The following is a 14,868-nucleotide window of genomic DNA, read 5'->3' on the forward strand; positions in this document are numbered from 1 at the left end:
CCTGAGCAACTATGAAAGAAAGCTTTCATATTATAATTGTATTTTTTGGGAGGGAATTGCTATTAAAACCATCTCAGCTCAATGTGAAAAGTAATTACGCCCTAAACCTAAAACCAGCTGATGAATGGCAATGAGTCTTCATCATCAGTCTCACCTCTTTTCCACCAGCACGGTTCCAAGCCCATTCTGGTTCCCGAACGTGGTTTAGAACCGGTGAAATGAAAAGCAGTTCCAAGGTTTGAACTCTGGTTCAAACTCAGGCATCGCAGAATATTCATTGCAAATGTGAGATGGACCTATGTGTTCTTTTGGGTCAGCAGTGGTTCTGGCCTTGGAACTCTTTCATGGAGGACATTTCGGCTCTTTCTTATTGTTGAATCATCAACTCTGACCTTAACTGAGGCTGTGAGGCCTGCAGAGCTTTTGATGTTCTGGGTTCTTCTCTGATCTCCTCGGTGAGTCACTGATGAGCTTTGGTCGGTCAGCCACTAGAAAGGTTCTCTACTGTTCCACGTTTTCTCCATCTATGGATAAAAGTTCTCACTGTGGTTCCATGGAGTCCCAAAGCCCTAGAAATGTCTTTAACACCCCTCCAGACAGATAGATCAAAAAATGATGTGTTGCATTTGAGATCTTTGAGCCTACTTCATGTTGTCAGACAGGTCCTATAAATGATTTCATGATTGTGGCAGTAATCAGGCCAGGTGTAGAACTGATCTCTGGTTATTAGAAATGTTTTTGATCAGAGTTAATTCCTGATTTAACAAGAGGAGGAAGTCTGGTTTATCCTGATAACTGCTGTGGCCTTCAGCTGCAACGAGTCAATCTGCTCAGATAGAAAACAACACATTTATCAACATAATTCAGTCTTTTCCCCTTTTAGCTGCAAAAACATCTGATATAACCAACTATTTTCAATGACAAGCCCATCTATGGCCAAAGTGCTGTAGACACACTCACCTCTGATTGGCTAAGAGGACAGGAAGCCTGAAAGTGAGGTCGGCAGTTGGACAATATGAAATATGCTACAGGCTGCGTAGGTTAATCAGCTTTTATTACTTTATTTATCACATACACACTCAGTCATAGTGGCTGTTTTAACGTTAAAGATAAGAAAGCTAAGAAACACAGAAATGTGTCTCTATCAGACCTTTCTAGACCAGAGTCGCCGTTTTGTTTTGCAGTTTTCGTGTTTTTAAGCAGACACAGCCTGATGGATACCAAGCAAACTTTGAAATCGCCAGCTTTAAGGTTTCTCTAGTAGAAAGGGACTGTTTTTCAAACTAGCTTTTTGTGTCTGAGGTTTTAAATGCAGTAAATCCTACAGAAAGCTTTCAGGAATCATTGCTGGCCTTAACATGTCACTCTCTGCAGGTCCAGAACCGTTCATAAGTGTGGTTATTTGATGAATCACTCAGGTTCTGTCTCTCAGGTCTCAGCTGGATCTGCTGGACTTTCAGATGTTTTCATCTATCAGAGTTGTTTAGGGTAGTTGCTGTTACACTTTGGTTTGGTTCTTGTTTTTTTGCTTCTCTTAAGATGATCTCAGTCATCATCTCTCCTGTTCTTCATGTCTGATCTGCTGCTGTGGTGTTTATGTACCCCTGGTTTATTTAAGCCTCTGTTGGTCTCCATGTCTGGTTCGTCCTCATGTGTGTTGGATCTTCCTGCCCTCTTTGTTTCATTAAAGTTGTTCCATCAGCCTGCGCTCCATTTCCTGCATACAGCTTCTTCTACCAAGTCAAGTCAAGTCAAGTTTATTTATGTAGCACTTTTCAGCAACAAGGCATCAAGGCGCTGTACATGAGGAAAAACATTACAATGATACAGAAAATCAAACAACAAAGATCATTTTAAAAAAAACAACAAAAAATTTTAAATGAAGAGAATAGAATGATGGACAAGAAAATGAAAGGAAAATTGGACTGGAAACTTAACTAATAATGTTTAGATGGCCCAGTCAAAGGCCAATTTAAACATATAGGTTTTTAATTCTGATTTAAAGCAACTTAGGGTTTCAGCACTTTTCCAGTTTTCTGACAGTTTATTCCAGATTAGTGGAGCATAAGAACTAAAAGCTGCTTCTCCATGTTTGGTTCTGGTTCTGGTTCTGCAGAGTAGATTTGAGCCAGAAGACCTGAGAGGTCTGGGTGGTTGATCCACTGACAACAAGTCTGTAATGTATTTTGATGCTAAGCCATTCAGTGATTTATAGACTAACAGAAGTATTTTAAAGTCTATTCTCTGAGCTACAGGGAGCCAGTGTAGGGACTTTAGAACCGGGCCGATGTGCTCCACTTTCTTAGTTCTAGTGAGGACGCGGGCAGCAGCGTTCTGGATCAACTGCAGCTGTCTGATCCACTTTCTAGACAGACCTGTGAAGACACCGTTGCAGTAATCTATTCTACTAAAGATGAACGCATGAATTAGTTTTTCAAGGTCCTGCTGAGACATTAGTCCTTTAATCCTGGAGATGTTCTTTAGGTGATAGAAGGTCGACCTTGTTACTGTTCTGTACCAGAACCTTATGACGATCCTGTCCTCCTCATGTCCACTTCCCTCCCCACTGAGAACTTTCATTCAACTCTATTTATGTGGAGATTATTTTTCAAGCAAAGATTTATTCACCAGATTATAATTTATGAGAAATTATAAAAGATAATCCATGTTTTAGGGATATTGTACTGGCACAGGTAAACACACTCCCTGGGTTCTTCTGATTTATCATTATTAAATGATGGATCCGTCTGGTTCACAGAACCGTGAAACATCTGGAAACCAGGATTCTGCAGCTTCTTACAATTTGGACCAATATGTTCATCTGAAACTCACCAGATGGGCTCCGACTGACTGAGTAAGAACCAGTCCAGGTTCCCAACAGAGAATATTAGCATTAATTTGTTTGTTTGGGAATTCAAATCAGATTTTTATGCATTGCTGATTCACAACAAATGTCATCTCAAGGCACTTTATAAAACACATAGATCCAGTTTATGTCTAGCCAGTCCAGGCCAGTCAGTCAGACAGATTCCTGTTAAATATATTATAGATTAATCCTAGTTATTAAGCCATGCAGTCAAGATCAGTTTACTACTCAATTTGGTTAAAAGTTTTAAGGGAACCCAGCAGGTTGCATCCAGTCAGTGACTTGCAGCATTCCCTCCTCCTGGATGAGCATGTAGGTGGGGTTCGGCATCGAGTCTTTAGAATCGATTGGAACCGGGACTAACATTCCAGTTTTCCCCAGAATCGTTCAAATTTTTACATTTCAATTCCTAGTCCGCTGACCAGAAGAAAAAGCCGCCGAACACCAATGAAGAAGAATCTACAGGAAATGTGATTGTAACCATGGACAGTATGCAGCGGTGACCGAAGGTGTCATTTAACTTTAATAAAAGAAATGATTGTTCGGCTCAGAGCAACAATTGCAATAAGATTGTAGATGTGACTTTTGCATTTGGCAGATTCATAGTAAAGTTCATAAAAGTAAAATGTTCAAAGAATTAAAATTCAAATAGAAGTTCAGACCTTTTCATCCAGAAAGAACTCTGGTTAGCTAGTTCACTGAGCATGCCTGTAGGGGAGGACAACTCCCTTTTAACAGAAGGAAACCTCCAGCGGTACCAGAACCAGGCTCAGTGGGAGCGGCCATCTGCTACGATCTTGAGATCTCCAGAATGAGTGACCCAATCATGGATAAGTAGAGGACAATGGATGGATGTGTTGTGAATATGAATATATTATTTAATATTTCATAGTAATATTTTATCAAATAATATTCCGGTCTGTTAAGGATTGTCCTGTGAATACCAGCCCAGTAAGGTGATGGTATTAGGACAAAATAGAAAGGTGTGAGACGAGCTCTGACATTATTGAACAGCATAAACTCTGCACATATATGGAATAAATTCACACAATTTCTTAAAATACAAGAATTTATTAACAAAAATAAGTCAACTCAAAGTCAAACATATTTCAATCAACAAACTCTTTACTTTGCTAAAACAATTCAACTAAACTACCAAGCAGAATTAAAGAATAATGAAGACTAATGGACTATGTACAATATAAACAAGTTGATTAAAGATGATTGATAATTATGACCAAAAGAGTGATGCAACATTACCATGCAATGTTTATGTTTGAGAACCAAGGATTATCTTGAAGAATCTGGAAATGAAGTTAAGTTAGTCTTGGAACCAACTTAGACAATAATCAGCAAACCTTTAGACAACCATTCACAATGTAAGATCAGATAAAATATTATTTTAATAAAATAATGTTTTAAATAATGATCTGCTGAATAAAACCAACCTTCTAGATGACTAATTCTCAACGGTGTCTAATTAGCTGCCTGGACGGCGCTATGGTCGATCTTCTGTGTTTAAAATCACCCTTTAAATAAAGTTTGTCTAAATTTAAAAAAACAAAAACAAACTGAGCAGGTGTGCTGCAGATAATCTGCTAGCACTAAGATGGCTGAGTTTTCAACACAAACAAAACATCATAAAACAAAAACTGTTTAGATTATTTCATTTTAAACTACTTCTCTCTCTGCCCAAAACACAACCTCTGACGTGAACCGTGCTGAGGGACAGTTGTCCAGGGTGACGAATATGAAGAAAACATCCACAGTGAATGAAAAGTTAACTGCAGTTAACCTCCGTAGCTGTGGGGTGGGGCGGCTCGTTCTGCCGGCCGGTCAAACTGCAAGTCACAGCTGTAGCCACGGTGATGTGGTCCCGTTGTCCTTCCTTCAGACCAGGAAAACTGCTCCACTTGGCGTTGTAGAGACAGGGTCTCTGCTGGGAACTCTCTGGAACACAGTTTACTTCTCTAGACCTCAGAGAGAAAAGTCAAGCAACGCTTGTACCTTAATTACCCCGTTGATGAATGAATACCGGATACACAAACAGGAATTCATTCCTACTTAACTTAGTGCATATGATAGCATGATCGTATGACACTTTTGGATCCAGTTTGACGAGTTATGTCTGTTTGCCAGCAAAGAGACATTAGCGCACTGTGTCCCTCTGGCCAGTTCCTCTGTGGACCTGCGTGGAAGAGGTCAGTTTGTTGCAAAAGCGGGGTTGTATTCGGACAGTGACGTCATGGGAAGTCCGCTGTTATTCTCTGTTTCTGGCTGTGCTGGAAGTAGGTTAATGCGATTTATGTTGAAAGTTCCAGAAAAGTTCTTACTGGCCTTTCATGTTGTAACCATGGCTATGGTCCCAACAGATGGATGGATGGATGGATGGATGGATGGATGGATGGATTTAACAGGGAGTCAATGAAGGGAAGCTAAAATAGGAGAAATATGATCTCTCTTTTTAATTTTCATCAGAACTCTTGCTGCAGCATTTTGAATCAGCTGAAGGCTTTTAACTGCATTTTGTGGACATCCTGATAGTAAAGAATTACAATAGTCCAACCTTGAAGTAACAAATGCATGGATTAGTTTTTCAGCATCACTCCTGGACAGGATATTTCTAATTTTGGCAATGTTCTGGAGATGAAAGAAGGAAATCCTAGAAACCTGTTTAATATGGGATTTAAATGACATGTCCTGGTCAAAGATGGCATGAAGGTTTTTTGTTGGGGATTTCTGGGAGATGTCTCAGGGTGCATGGATGTAGGAGATGGACGCACTGAGAAACCTGACATCCTATTTTTCCTGCAGAACGTTTTTGAGCTTCTCAGTGAAAGAAACCAAAGTTTCTGCTCTGCGTGACAACAGGTTTCATGGCTGTCTGAATGTCAGCAAGTCGTTCTTCACTTTTCTTGATGTGGACACTTTAAAGCAAATTAAACTGAGCCTTTTTTTCAATAATCTGCATGTTGGAGAGTCGAATGAGTGACTCAGAGCCAAGAAAACAACTGTACGCATCACAGCGAGGAGGAGTGATGTCATCACTCTCCCATCAAGCCTCTCTGTCTTTATGTGTGTGTGTGTGTGTGTGTGTGTGTGTGTTCATGCCAGTGGGTCCTTAGTGACGGCTGCTTGCTGCTAATGTGTCACCACGGCAACCACCTGCTGTTAATGTGCTGTTTATTAGCACAGAAGATGATGAAGACGTGGAAGATGGAAATGTTTGAACAGATTTCTGCCAGAGATCATAAAGCTGCTGAGGAAAGTCATCAAACTGATCAACCATGGATGGAAGGAGCTTTTCATCAGAAATGATTCAATAAAACAACAAACCTGGAATGTTCTGGAATAAAAACAGTCAGCTGTTGTCTGTTTTAATAAATAAGACTCTCGAAAGAAAACGTCTCCTTTGACGTTTTCTGAATGAAACAGTTTTTTTCTATGAAAAACTCCTTCAGGACTAGAGAGACTAGTTTCATATGAAACCTGCAGAGCAAGAACCATTTTGCTTAATATGTTATTAGTAGAAGATGTAATAAATCAGCAAACCTTTTCATGTGGAAGAAACGTCAGATTAAATGTGTCTGTGGTTAAATCTCCTTCTTCAGTGTTTTCTGAATCTATGCAGGAATGGGTTTTAATCAAAGATCCAGAAGATTTCCTCCTCCAGCTGGACCATAGAATAAAGGGGCAGAACCCTAAAAGCTGGATGTTTTCACCACAGGAACCAAACCTTCCTGGTGATGAAATTTAAAATATTCATGTCACATGATCTGCATGAACGCAAACTGCTGAAATAATCTTTTCAAAAAAATGCGCTGGTTTTACCTATAACAGCCACCAGATGGCAACAGTAGGGGCATCAGGGTGGTGTGAAGTTATCAGGTCGTTACCAGAGTGTCTGGCAGCCAGTGAAGGTCAGCAGACACAGAAGATAGCATCATCAGGATGTGTCACATTGTTGGTTTGCATAAGCCTGGAGCCTCTAAACAACAAGATGACACAATGTAGAACATTATGTTTTCAACATTTTTACATCTGAAAATTGTGGCATTTTCTGCATTTTATATTTCATCCAGGATTTAGCTCCATCCGTCTTCCCATCTGCTTCCCAGTCATTGTTGAAGAAAAGTATCCCCACAGCATGATGCTGCCACCACTTTCATGGTGATGCACAGCGTTTTCCAAGTAGACCAAAACATGCTGAGCAGAGCAGCAGCTCAGATGTTTGCTGTGTCTTATGAGAAACCTCAAACAGGACTTTTCAAGGCTTTCTTTCGGTAATTGGTTTCTCCTTGGTTATTTCAACCCATCTCATCCTGAGATGATTGTTATGTCTCATTGGACATAACAATAAGAACAATTGTTATGTGAGCCAATCATCTTCTAGACCGCTTCTTCCATAGCAGGTTGTGGGGAAGCTGGTGCCTATCTCCAGCAGTCTATGGGCAAAAGGCGGGGTACACCCTGGACAGGTCGCCAGTCCATCACAGGGAAACACACAAGCACACATTCATTCACACATCTAAGGGCAACTTAGAGAGACCAGTTAACCTAACAGGCATGTCTTTGGAATGTGGGAGGAAGCCGGAGTACCTGGAGAGAACCCACGCATGCACGGGGAGAACATGCAAACTCCATGCAGAAAGACCCCAGGCCAGGAGTCGAACCCAGGACCTTTTGCTGCAAGGCAACAGTGCTACCAACTACACCACTGTGCAGCCCACCAATTGTTATGTTAATTATGGAATTTTTAATTGTTTATTTAAAACATCCCTTTTAAGGCTGGGGTTATTAAACTGACAGGTTAAACACTGACTTCCATATTAGATTTTCTCGAATCCACACAGGACCGGCTCAAATAAATAAACACATTCAGCTAAATATCTGAGGGACCCAAATGCAAGCAGGATGTAGGCTGAGGTGATGTTAAACTTTGATTTAATAACAAGATAAAAGAACAAACACAGAAAACAGAAGAACAACAGGAGCTAGTGATGTTCTCTCTTTAGGACTGTGTCAGAAAACGTGAGTGAAGATGTTCAATCTACATTATTGCTTCATCCAGACTCAACCAGCGGAGGTGGAGCTTTGAAACTTAAATCACATCCTAGATCTTCAAAATATTCCAGAAAATATTTAATGATTACATGGAGCAATTGGTTGAGAACACAGAAACGTACAACTAAGCGAGGACTGGATTTAGAACCATATCCAGTGGAACAATGAGACCACAGGCTGATCCAGATTCTAGGAATGTCCTCAGGCTAACTCATAATGTGGCTTAGTAGTGTGTATGGCTTCCACATGTGGGTATGCATGTTCTCCAGGGGGATCTCCTTCCAGACGTGGATCAAGGTGTCTCTGGTGTGTTGTGGCAGTGGTGGATGTTTCCATACATGTCATCCTGAAGGAGCTCGATAGGAACCAGGTCTTGGGAACTAGTGGGCCAGTCAGTAGCATTAGTGCCTTCATCATCCAGCCACTGCTGATGGACTCCAGCTACATGAAGTCAGCTGGAGTCATGCATCAAACACTTTCAGAAGAAAAGTCTGAAGGTCAGACGAGACAAAGGTTGAGCTGTTTGGGCTCAATAACAACAAGTTGGTTTGGAGCAGTCAAGAGGAGGCTACCAAAGCTAAGAACAGCATTGAAACAGCCTCTGCTACTGGTCCACAAAAGAGGAGGACTACCTCCAAAGTCCTCAACCTCATCTCAGATCAGTTGCTGAATAAAATCTTAGGTGTTTATCTGCTGCTTCAAGGCAAAAATAAAAAAAATAAAAAGAAAATCATTTGATGGACAACTTCCTATAATTTTCTTCTATTATCCATTTTCTTCATATTTTGGAGATGATCTGTCCTGGATAATGACAGATGTTTCTGGGAACAGACGGATAATTCAGTGCTTCATGGACATTAACATCATCTCATCATGAGTGATGGTTTTCCTGCTCACTTTTCCATCATATCTCCTCCTTAAAGGTGTGGTCCTGCTGTCTTCAGAACAGTTTATAGGATCACCAGAGAGTCTGGATCACATGAAGAAAAACTGAAAGTAAAAGACTGGACTCCATTCTAGAACCAGAATCAGAATATCCTTCCTTGTCGTTGTCACAAGTACAACAGACATGAGAACAAGATTTTCTGGTCCGTTCATAGAGAAATAAAAACTCCAGAAAAATAGAAGCAGTTTGTAAAACAGATAAAGTAGAAGCTTATTCCCATCACTGCATCTCCTTCACATTCTGGCTCTGCTGCTGGAGCTGTTGTTTGAATCTGCTGGTCCCGGCTTCAATGGATCTGAAGCGTCTGTCTGATGGTATCAGTTTTAACAGAATGTGACACTGGTGAGAAGAGATGTTCTGGGCATTTTGGAGTCTGTTGGAATTCCTGAATACACTGAAGTCCAGCTACTTTTTATTCTGAAGACTGATGAAGATGAAACTCTGAGATGTTTTGCTGTTTCTGCTAAGACAAACAAACTGTCTGCAGTTTTTGTAAGAACTTGAAATCCTATTTGGATCAAAGAGGCCTTTGTCACCCTGCTTGCAGTGCGTCTTTTTTTCAGTGCCCAGACTCTAATGGACATGAGGAACCTCCAGAATCCATAACTTTAGACTTTTAATATGTCAACTAATAGCAGAAGGTCAAAGGTTTCAAAGGTTTTAGCTGATTGTCTTTGGGTAGTTTTGGCAGGTTGGTCGTACCTTAAGAATGAACTAAAACAGTACTTCCTGATCCATCAATAATCTGTCAGAACTTCAGTGAATGTTCTTTAAGCTGGGAGGACCTCTGCAGGCTGTTTGATAGTGTGATAGTGTGATCACTGAGGATGGACTGAAGGATTATTGCTCCATGTTTGCGTTGGTGGGATTCCCTGATGTCACATCCACGGCGCTTCCCTGCAGCAGAACATTTTAAAGCAGCATAAAGTCATTTTGGATGCTATTGAAGTGTTTGTTCTGACTAACTGTGGAGTGGGCGCCTCTCTGCTGCTGCTGCTTTGTTTAATGGAGATATCAGTCAGTGCTAATGAAGTCTGCTAATCCTCTGAACGCTCCGTTAATTCCCCCCCTCTTCAGCCGACATTGTGCCATCGTCTTTGTCGGAGATGAGCGCTGCGGCTGCTGATAGCTTTATTGTTTTATTCTTCCGGCTCCATTTAAAGTCAATGAGGACTAATGGACTTCTGTTTAACTTGGAGCTCAGAGTTCCTTCATCACCCTGCAGCCGAGCAGCTGCCAATCAACCGTACAGAGTCATGTGACCTGCAGGAGGAGGGGACCCAGGCCTCATAAGAGCAGCAGCCGCAGGACCGGCAGCTCAGAACCATAGCCAGCACCAGGACCAGCAGGAGGCACCAGACCAGAACCCAGTAGGAGCTTCTCCTTCTTACCCTCCTTTACTTTGTCACCTTCCTTCTTCTCTCATCTGCTTCTGATATTTCTGCAGGTATGCATCACGCACGTTGTCCCGTCATCCTGGTTCTCGCCGCACTGGCCATGTTCAGCCTGCCAGTTTCCTCTCAGGCCGACAGAGACCAGGACCCATACCAGAACCAGGACCTGGACCTCGAGCTGCGTCACCACCAACTGTTGCAGCGAGCCCGCAGTGCCGGACTCCTTTCACAGGTAAAACCATCCTCTAACATCACCTTTAACTTCTGTATCCACAGGATGAGAAACGGGTCAGTTTTTAAAAGAATATGGTGGCGAGGTGGACCAGAGGTGATGATGTCTTTCTGGGTCAAAGAAGACTGAAACTAAGACTTGTCCAGTTGACGAGTCCAGTCTCAGTAGAGTCTGTTTGCATTCTGGGGAAAAGTGTCTGGAATCTGATTGATCTCCTCCCATCAATCAGATTAAACCAACCAGATAACAGGGATAAACCGAATGGAGCTCCTGATTGGTTGGTTGTGTTTGAACTGAGCGTCCTGTCATTATGTCCAAACATCTCACAGTAATTTCTCTAGGGAGACATATCTGTTGCATTTTTCAGTGTTCAAACCCAGATTTAAACTTTGTCATCTTGTCCTCCTGAGGGGAAAACTTTCAAGATCCAAGAAGCAAACCCTGAGGAATTCCAAACTTTATTAAGCAAAATCCCAATTATAGTTGTGTTCTTTGTATTCAAACCTGTTCAAAGCAGACAGATTTGCTCCATTTTATTGAGGTAAAATACTAATAGACTGTAAATGTAATGCTTCTTAAAGAACATTATGACATTTCTTTCCACTTAAAGGATCTGCTTCTTCAAGCCAGCATGTATTAATGCTCCTGTCATCTGCTGGAGTTTCAGCATTTATTCTAATGTTTTTACTGCATGATCTTCATGTGGGTTCAGATGTTCTTCTCCCCAATGTCTGCCCAGTAAAACTCAAAGCATGTGTCAGTGAAATGATCAGTCTGGATTATGGAGGAAGACTCTGAGGATGAAGCCGGAATACAAAGTTGGGCACAATATATCAAATGCATGCCTGTAATGTTTTTGTCCAGTTGGTTGAACTCTGCCCCACAGTTGATCTAGTCTTATGCTACTGAGATGCTAAAGTTCCCAAAGCGGTGGGACATTGTGATGAAGAAAGAGAAAATCATCATCATCACAATGTCATGTGTTCCTAAAATTGTACTGGTCTGGTATTATTTAGAGGGTTCGTGTTCTGAACCATTTAAACAGCCTGTAACTGCTATGACCAGTTCTAATTTCTTTCATGAAGGTTCTGGGCTCTTGTGATCCATGTTTTTTTTGGTTCTGTGTCCTGGTTCTTCAGGAGTGGTCCAAACGGGCCGTGGAGGACCTGCTGGCTCAGATGTCGAGGCCCGAGGTGGATGCCCAGCAGGACGAGCCGGACGCGGTTTCCAGAGTAACAGGCTCGAGACTGAACCTGGAACGGTCCGTCGGCACACCCGCCCGTGAACGCAAAGCCGGCTGCAAGAACTTCTACTGGAAAGGACTAACTTTCTGCTAAAGCAGGAAACAGGTAGCTGACTTCCTGTTCAATCCATGCCGACATCCTGTCACCTCAGCCATATTTTTAACCTGTTTCTGTTTTCTGTGTTCCCAGCTGAGGCCACACCTTCTGGGCATCAAACGACCAATCACCTGCAGTGGCGAGTGAACGGACCAGTTAACAGTCCTACCTAAGTAATTATTGTAATTGTCCAATAAAGAAGGAACTCAATCAGTCTGGTGGCTCCTCCTCCTCCTTATATCTGAACATAAATGGTCTGAAAACATTGATTTGGGATAAATGCAGCACTGGGAACACTGGGAGCACTGGGAGTGTTTGTGTGGAAAAAGCAGCAAGTTGTCCTGTTTGAACAAAAAAAGGGTCGAATCTAATTGACCGTTAATGGAGAACAGAGAGAGAGAGCAAACACTGAGGGAGTCGAAGCTCAGTTCAAACACCTGAAGATCTGCAAACACTCAAGGCTCTAACTAGGACTCGGTTATTATGGGCGGGGAGGAGGTGGTGGTGGGGGGGTCTGTGGATTCAGGCATCCACCCGCAAGAGTCCCATACGACCCGTTTTAAAACATGAGACATTTCTACACTGCACATCTATCATTAATTCTGCCGCGCGTGTGTGTGTTTGCCAGCTTTAATAATGTTGCTGCAGAAGGAGAGAACCTCTATAAACATGTGGGCTACAGCAGCTCTCATTATGCAAGATTCAGTCCTGAAAACCTCCTTCAGAAAAGCAACAGAGTGTTATCAGCTGCTTTTGTTTCTGCATGTTTGTGTGTGAATGTGGCTGTTTTCAAGGTGTTGTCGTCTGTTGTCATGACCAGGGTGGAATAGCACATCTAATTGATGGATCAGTACAGCAGCAAACAGCAGCGTACTACTGCAGGATCGCTCTGCTGGTAATTACTGTGGTAAAAGATGGGGCAAGGTGGAGCATGACGTCTGACCCTGGACTGGGCCATAACAGGGCCACTCAGAACAAACTAAGGGCAATCCAGAGAGACTAATTAATCTAGCATGCTCCCTGTGGGAGTGGGGTACCCACAGAGAACCCACGCATGCATGTAGAGACCATGTAAACTATGCAGGATGGCCCTAGGCAGGGTATGATTATAGGTAGGACCTTCTTGCTTCAAGGCAACGGTGCTAACAACTGCTCCACCATGTAGCTCCACAAAATCTTAGTAAATAACAATGACTCCTAAGGAGAATGTGAAGACCAGCTAACAGTCACTGCAGGTGTTTGAGTTTTTATTTTCCTTTGTAGGTATTTTGATAATTTCTTTATTGTTTACTTTGTTTTTAGGTTTTGCCTTCTTTAGTTGTTTTCTGTATGCTTGTTGTTGTTGGATGTTTTCCTTATTAGTTTATTATTTAGTGTTTCATTGTTATAATCTATCTAGAGTTAATATCCTGTTAGATTTCTGTTACTTCCCTGGACTTCTCCGTGTTCCTGCTCATCTGTGTTAATTAGCCTCCCTCCTTCAGTTGCTCTGCATCCTCCCTGCCACAGCTGCTCCACATTTCATCTGATTAGCTCTTCTGGTTCATTGGTCATTTCTCCACCCTGCCTCTGGTTTTCATTGCTCACTACTGGATTCTGCTGCTGTCTGGCTGTTTTTTGCCATTATCACCTGACCCTCTGCCTATGTTCGTGTCCTGCTTCTCCTTGTAATTTATCTGTTCAGTTACCATTAAACGTTTCTACTCTCCATGCGGCTCCTAAGTTCCTGTTTGAACTTTGGCCCTGTGAACAACCAGCTTTGCATGACACAGTCATATTTTTGGATTGTGAGAGGAATCCTGGAGAGAAGATGCAAACTCCATACAGAATGAGCCCAGGATGGGAATTTGAACCCAGAACTCTTGCTGCAAGCTACCAACTGGTACCACTGGATCCCTGTTCTAGGAAAGTTCTGCAAACTCCCAGACACCAACCAGGTTAGCATGGACTTAATAAACCAAAATTAAATTGAACTAGGTTTTATTCAAGTAGATTTTAGCTTACTCGCTAACTTTGTTTGCACTCTCTTAGATTCTGAAGCTGATTGGATGTAGCCCTGCAGTCAAAGACCTGAAGCAGGACTTCATCCAGTCAGGTCACCAGTCCATGGTCTATTGAGGTAACTTCAGGTTGAGTTCTGGATTTTCTGTTTTACGAAGTTAGTTCACTTCTAACCTGGGTCTGTCCCTGTGGTAACCGATGGTGCAGATTAGAGATCAAGCCAATGAGTGTACCACTTTCAACCAATCAGAGCCTTGGGAAAATAAAAACAGAAACAGACAAACATGCAGGAACAGCATTTCATTAACTCTCCTCCCCAAGAGGAGAGTTTTCTGGGGCTTCACAGGCAGGTGGGCCAGATGATGATTAGTCCTCTTAGTCCAGCCTCACCTCACATGCATATCTAGGGTCAGTTACCCTGGGCGACTTACTGAGCTCATAATTAACTTCGTAGAACCACCAGATCTTCAGTTTCAGAGTTCAGTGTTCTGCTTCAAGTCGTGAAAACAAGCTGAAGAAAAGAAACTAAAGGAACGATCGGCTGTTCTTCACAGAAACATTTTTCACTTAAGAGCTTCTGTTTGTCAGGGTTTTACAGGTCAAGAGTCACAGACACACCTGAGCAACAATTCAAGTCCAGATGCCTGCTGGGAGATTGGTTCAGTGGAGAGAAACCTGATGATTATTTTCCATAACCAGAAAACTGAGACTCAAAGCTTCTCCTGCATTGTTTCTACATCTTGAATGAAATAAAATGAGTTCTTGTTGCTGTTTATCCGCATCAGTTTGAATCTTGGAGTACATGAACCTCCTCCAAATGATTTCAGCTCATTGTGACTCCAAGCCACACCCACTCCTCTGTCCTTCAGTTTTTGTGAGTCTGTCACTCTAAAAGAGGGTGTGATGGTGCTGAAAAGTGATAATGATGTCTGTTTTCTGTAAACCGACATGAAATCAGACAGCAGATGTTTTTCTTTCCAAAGCTTTTCATCTGAATTTAAAAAGGTCCGATCACATTCAGACGT

General features: G+C 42.1%; 1 protein-coding gene across 1 annotated transcript; it reads left to right on the forward strand.

Moving 5' to 3' along the window:
• The first annotated feature begins 10,101 nt into the window (after positions 1 to 10,101).
• Positions 10,102 to 12,056, forward strand: sst1.2 (somatostatin 1, tandem duplicate 2). The gene is made up of 4 exons (XM_047392797.1): positions 10,102 to 10,246; positions 10,324 to 10,502; positions 11,642 to 11,851; positions 11,936 to 12,056. Exons 2-3 carry the CDS (start codon positions 10,326 to 10,328, stop codon positions 11,837 to 11,839), a joined length of 375 nt encoding a protein of 124 aa, XP_047248753.1. The 5' UTR covers positions 10,102 to 10,246; positions 10,324 to 10,325; the 3' UTR covers positions 11,840 to 11,851; positions 11,936 to 12,056.
• Positions 12,057 to 14,868: the final 2,812 nt, after the last annotated feature.

Source organism: Girardinichthys multiradiatus, chromosome 18 (genome assembly GCF_021462225.1).
Source record: "Girardinichthys multiradiatus isolate DD_20200921_A chromosome 18, DD_fGirMul_XY1, whole genome shotgun sequence".
Classification (NCBI taxonomy): Eukaryota; Metazoa; Chordata; class Actinopteri; order Cyprinodontiformes; family Goodeidae; genus Girardinichthys; species Girardinichthys multiradiatus.

What these genes read in the sequence shown, in the direction of transcription:
- sst1.2 (XM_047392797.1), top strand. Translation starts at nt 10,326, where the DNA reads ATGCATCACGCACGTTGTCCCGTCATCCTGGTTCTCGCCGCACTGGCC. An exon ending in GTGCCGGACTCCTTTCACAG is followed by an intron (nt 10,503 to 11,641) that starts GTAAAACCATCC and finishes CTGGTTCTTCAG; the next exon opens with GAGTGGTCCAAACGGGCCGT.